We start from the raw sequence: 6,000 nt of genomic DNA, 5'->3' as shown, positions 1-6,000 counted from the left end.
TAACATAACATAACATAACATAACATAACATAACATAACATAACATAACATAACATAACATAACATAACAGTTTAACTGTGTTAGCTTACAAGGCAGCCTTGGACTTTACCAGCAAATTATACAAGTGGTTCACTGATCCTACAAACTCAGCTGTCCTTTATTTAGGCATCATCTGAAGTATCAATGGCCATTTAGTTAAGATGTTCCTTGTATAGATATCTTTTTCTTCTAATGACCTTTCTCACTCCCAATGATTCCCAATCCTGTAGCTCTGGCCAGTTTAGCCAGTGTCTTTATCTTTTACCAAGAAACATTTCCTCAGCTCTTTAATCAAGGATGGGAAAACACAGATGTGCAGACTGAAGTGCAGATTAACAAACCAGCTCATATCTTACATTCTGACTTACTTGTTGTTGGCTAATATTTTAATTTTGTTCTTTTTCTACATGGTAGCATCCCTTTGTTCAGAGCACAAAACTGGGTACCTCAAAGACCTGGGGTTTTATTTCTGGATATAATGTTTAATTCTCTGCTTTTCTCTAAAAAATCTGTGCCACAATGATCCCTCCTCCTGTTACAAAGAAAAATAGGTGAAACCAAGAGCATCTGGGCATGTGCGATATTCTTCCGCTCACCAATTATAACTGAAAAGAAGGAAAGGTGTTTGTGACCAAAGGTGTTTTGGTCACCTATTCTCCCTCAGCCTCCAACGAAGTTAACTGAACTCACCTTTGGAACTACTGCCCTGGGGCTGAACAATCTTGACTGGTGAGTATGAGTCAGCTAACAAGGAAAGAAGGAAGGAAACAAGCATTTATTAAATGCCTACTATGTGCCAGGCCCTGAGGACTTTACAACTATCATCTCATTTGATCTTCCCAACAACCTTGAGAAGTAGGTGATATTATTATACCCATTTTACACATGAGGAAACTGAGGCAGACAGAAGTTTGAAGTGCCTTGCCCAGGGTCACACAGACACTAAAGTGTCTGAGGCTGGATCTGACTCCTAGGATTTTGTCCTTCTGGATCAGCTCACCATCCCAATGACTGCCCAGGCCAAAGCCCTCTTCTCTGGTTGCCACTCTCATATGTGTGGAGTCTGCCCTTGTTAGAATAATCTCTTAGGGGCAGAAACTGCAGTACTTTTGTATCTATATTCTTTGTGCTTAGCCGAGCGTCCTGCACATAATTAAGTGGTTAATAAATGCTCATTCATTCATTCTCTAGGATGGAGATAGGTCATTATAATTGATGTGAGTACAGCTTCCCTTTAGTGTAATTTTCATTTAGGTTATTACTGTCAATAAATCAGTCAATTAACAAGCATTGATTACTTGCCTGCTGTGAGCCAAGCACTGAGCTAGGCACTGGGGGTCCTTACTATGTATAATCTTCTCTTGCTTCTGCTCTCCTTATCTTTCCACTTGAAAATGTGGACAATACCTGTACTACATCACACTGATAGAAGAAGAAATTAAGTAATTCTTCTGAACTATTTAGAGGAGGCAGGCACTAAAGCCCTTATCTGAGCTATGTTTCTATTTGCATTTCTAATATTAACATCAGAAAAATTCTATCATCTCCAATGAATATAAATTAAGTGTCTACAGAATGCCTGGGACTGCAAAAGGCTGTATGTGGCACTGTATAATCTCCTCAATGTTGAAATATTCATTTACTATAAAGACTCTTCACATGTGTGTATGTAAGATGGGGGAAGGGGTGGAGAGGATGACAGCGAATCTTCAAATTTATTCAAAACAGCATGAGGAATATGATAGCAACTTTTAGAAAATCTAGCAAAACTGGGACCCTGTAAGAACCTAGTAGAGACAGCTGTCATGTAGTTTTAAAGTCTTTTTAAATGTCCAACATGAAATATCAAAACAGTTTCCATTCTTATGATTTGAGAATTTAAAAATCATATTATCTGAGAAAACTGCAGCCTATAGGGGCAAAGAGACTTGTCTGCAGTCACCCACATATGAAATAAATGAAAGAGCATGGATTTGAATACAGCTCCTCTAATTCCAAGGTCAGCGTCCCTCCATCCCCAAACACATGCACAAACACGCACACATGTGTGCACATACAGAGATATCTTGCTTCTAATCAGAAACCTGGGCATACATGTTTTTTTCTCTCTTAAATCCAAATAGGTGAAGATGTCACAACGGACTCACATTATTAATATATTGATGCACTGAACTGGAGAAGCCAGAGCAAACACTTAAGGGTTTAACTTAATTATTTCACAAGCTGGGGCAGACAGTATAGAGTTATGGAAAGAGGACTGAAGTAGTAATCAAAAAAGTTCTGTTCAAGATGCAGCTCTACAAATTATTAGAGATGGTATAGTGGATAGAGAGCTGCACCCGAGTCAGGAAGATTTTAGTTCAAATCCGGCCTTAGACACTCACCAGCTGTGTGATCCTGGGCAAGCCACTTAACCGCTGTTTGTCTCACTTTCCCTATCTGTAAAATGGACATAATATACCTACTTCCCAGGGTTGTCATAAAAATCAAATGAGATAATGATGGTAAAATGCTCAACACAGTGCTTAGCACATAGTAAGTGCTAAATAAACGTTAGTTATTTGTTATTATTATTATTGTTACCCTTAGATACATTAACTTTTTAAGCATCAGGATTTTATTTTTGTTTTTAATCTAGTCCTGTGTTTTTGTCAGAAGGTCATAAAGAATTGCCAGAAGTACTGAGAGGTTAGATAACTCACCCATGGAGATAAGGTCAGTATATATCAGAGGCAGGTCTTGAAACTAGATCTTTCAGACTCTAAGACCAGGCTTCTAGCCATTAGAACAGTTTCCAGAAGCTAAAGTTTGTTCATCACTGAAACAAAGGCAAAAAGCCTTACACCACAGTAGATAGAGAGCCAGTCTTAGAGTTGGGAAGCCAAAGGTTCAAGGCCTGTCTCTGAAGGGTCACTCTGGCCAAGTCACTTAGCTGCCCAATGCAAGTTTCTAAGATTCCAAGTTCAAGGCGAGGGACCTGCGTGTGTAGATATAGCTTACACACTGGGATTACCATTTGATGAAATCACAGGTCCAAATAGACCTCCTACTCCCGGAGCCCAAACCAACTACCACACAGGGTCTGAGGTGAGAAAAAATTCTTTTTGTTAAACTAAACATTTTTATTCAATTATAAAATTCTATGAAAATGAGTTATTAAAATAACAGAAATATTATTTGTCCTTTGATTTGGAAGAAGACCAGCAAGACGCCATGGGCGATGTCTTGACTTGAGTATGAATTAATTTTAAATGAGGCCGAGTTGCACAAAGTCATCAGCCTCACTCTCTCTTCCCAAGTCACTGAAGTCCAGCAACAGGACAGAAGTCAATGGCTGGGATGAAGGGGATGACTCTTTTTCTTCATGTCTGAACAAGCTCTAAAAGCTCCACAGTGCCTCCTTCAGCTGCCTTCATGGAATGCCCATCCTGCTGGGAGATGTCTTCACATGCTTGGGGTAGACATCTCCCTAACTCACTAATGGTTTCAGGCCTATTGGCTACCCTAAAGCTGATTTAGATCACCTGCCAAGATAGTTTTTACCAGGGTGTGGTTGCTGCACATGCCACAGCTTTCTTGGAGCCACAGGTGAGAGCTGAATGACAGGTGGACACCAAAGGTGGATGAGAAGCCCTAAAAAGGCTTGGCAAGACCTCAGAAGTGCTGTGCTCTGAACACCAACCCCCTCAAGCCCCACTGTTTGATACATATGTGCCCAGAACTTCACTGGTTGGCAATAATAAGTCATATATTTAAAACAAAACAAAAACTTCCCTAAACTCTTTCCCCTCCCACCAATCTGTTGTTCTGCCCTTACTTCAGGTTACCAGTACTATTTGTGTTCACAACCACTCAAAAGGGTAATTCTTGAGCTCCCACCAATCTATTTACACACAATTAGTTCAAGGCAAAAACATTTAACAGTAAATTAATGTTTCAATCTCTTAATGCATCTGTAATCTTAGCCATGTGGAAACCTCTCTTAGTAGTACAGCATAGAAGCACAAACTACCCTTTCACCTTGCCTTCTCAGCTTGTATGATTCATGTTCACATCTCCCAGAAAACCTCAAGCTTCTTTCCTAGAAGTGCCTTTACACCCAACATTTCCTTATCTAAAAACTGGGGTTAGAAAAACTGATCAACTTCACAATAAATTAAGAAGTATCTGCAATGGAACAAGCACAGGACTTAAAGTCAGGAGAATCTAGATTCAAATACCACCTAGATTCAAACAGTTATGTATAAGTATTTACAAGATACATACAGATAGAGAGAAAGTCGCCTTAGAGGGGAAGGCGATACAGCCAGTATAAGTCAGAGGCAGTCTTGAAACTAGGTCTTTCAGACTCTAAGACCAGGCTTCTAGCCATAAGAACAGTTTCCAGAAGCTGAAGTTAGTTCATCACTGAAATGAAGACAAAAAGACTTATACCACAGTGGATAGAGAGCTTTGTCACTTTACCCCCGAAACCCTGGTTACTTCATCTGCAAAATCAGTATAAAGAAATCTATAGTACCTATCTCACAAGACTCAGGTAAAGACAAATTAGATAATTTTATTTTTATTTCTTTGGAGGCAATCAGGGTTAAGTGATGGGTCCAGTGTCACACAGCTAGTAAGTATCTGAGGCCAGATTTGAACTTGGGTCCTCCTACCTCCAAGGTTCAGTGTTCTATCCACTGTGCCACCTAGATACCCCAAATTAGATAGTTTACATAAAATGCTTTGTGAAACCTAAAATACAGAATCAAATAGCATTATTATCACATCTGCAATAGCTTGTCATGGTTTTCAAAATACTTTCATATGAGCTAATGTTGTTAAAAGAAAATCATGATTCGGGCTTCACCTTGGTCAATTAAAAAAGCAAACTCAGGAAATAAGACAAATAGAGATAATACTGAACCAGCAGAAGATCTGTGCTCTGGTTCTAATTCTACCACTTAACTAGCTTTTTATCCTAGGCTCTACTCTCTGCAGGAGGCCAATTCTTATTCTCCTGATGGCTAGTGCCTTCCCCTCTAAGGCAACTTTCTATCTATCGGTATGTATCTTGTAAATATTTGTACATAAATATTTATACATATGGTATCTCAAGACTAGACCTTGGTTTCTGCCATGGGTTGAAAGAACTGAGACGTTAGGCTAAAAAAGAAAATTTAGGGTAAATGGACTATTTTTTAAGTTTTCAAAAAGCTGTCATGTGGAAGAGAGGGGTTGACCTGTTCTGCTTGGCCCCAGAGGGCAATCAGAGTGAAAACTGCAGTGTGGTAGATAGAGGTCTGAAGTTGGGAAAAAAAAAAAAACAACTCCCTAAGTACAGTGATCCCTTCCACATTGTGGGGGTAATGGATGTAGTATTCCTATGACCTGGAAAATCAGCATATTTTTGTACCAGAGAAGTCTGAATTTATTCTTTTTCTTTTTATTAGTTGTTTATAGTAACTTATTGTAAAATTTGGGTTTGTGTTGTCTGCTGGCCTTCACATGTCATTTGTGCCTTCCTCAAAACTCTCCTAAAATTCCCATTTCATTTCTTATGCCAACCTGTGATATACTGAAACTGTGATGGAGAAAGTCATGATGCAGAAAAGATAATTGCATAATAGATGTTTAGACATGCCATAGAAGCCTACCTGGGAGAGAGTGTGGTCTACAGAATCCATAGGTTCTTTGAGGCTTCACACCGTGAAAGCCAGTGTAAATATCTTGCAGCAGGGAAATTATTAGATTATTACATTTTGCATGTCCAGTCCAAATGCAGATGTGTTCCTGAATGTACCAAGCTGGGGTAATGATTTTTTAATTTTAAGTTATGCTTGGATTTGGCATGATTTTAAATTATATTTGGAATGCAAGAGCTGTGATGAGTGCTTAAGGAAAGATCCCTTAAAGGATTCACTGAAAGAACATTAATATTGACACATGGCATCAGCTCTCTAAAGCAGAGTAAAAAG

General features: G+C 39.0%; 1 protein-coding gene across 5 annotated transcripts in view; it reads right to left on the bottom strand.

Moving 5' to 3' along the window:
• Nucleotides 1-6,000, bottom strand: part of L3MBTL4 (L3MBTL histone methyl-lysine binding protein 4) — a 450,236-nt gene that overhangs the window by 156,184 nt on the left and 288,052 nt on the right. Inside the window, exon 16 of one of the 5 annotated variants that reach the window (XM_069099674.1) lies at nt 731-784. The exons of the other annotated variants lie outside the window; for them this stretch is intronic. Within the exon in view, the coding sequence (XP_068955775.1) occupies nt 731-784 (54 nt within the window). The remainder of the gene's footprint in view (nt 1-730; nt 785-6,000) is intronic. 5 annotated transcript variants of the gene reach the window in all.

Source organism: Petaurus breviceps, unplaced genomic scaffold (assembly GCF_028583685.1).
Source record: "Petaurus breviceps papuanus isolate PSGF00001 unplaced genomic scaffold, PetGlider_PUasm1.0 38, whole genome shotgun sequence".
Taxonomy (NCBI): Eukaryota; Metazoa; Chordata; class Mammalia; order Diprotodontia; family Petauridae; genus Petaurus; species Petaurus breviceps.
This window is presented reverse-complemented; position numbering and strand designations above follow the sequence as displayed.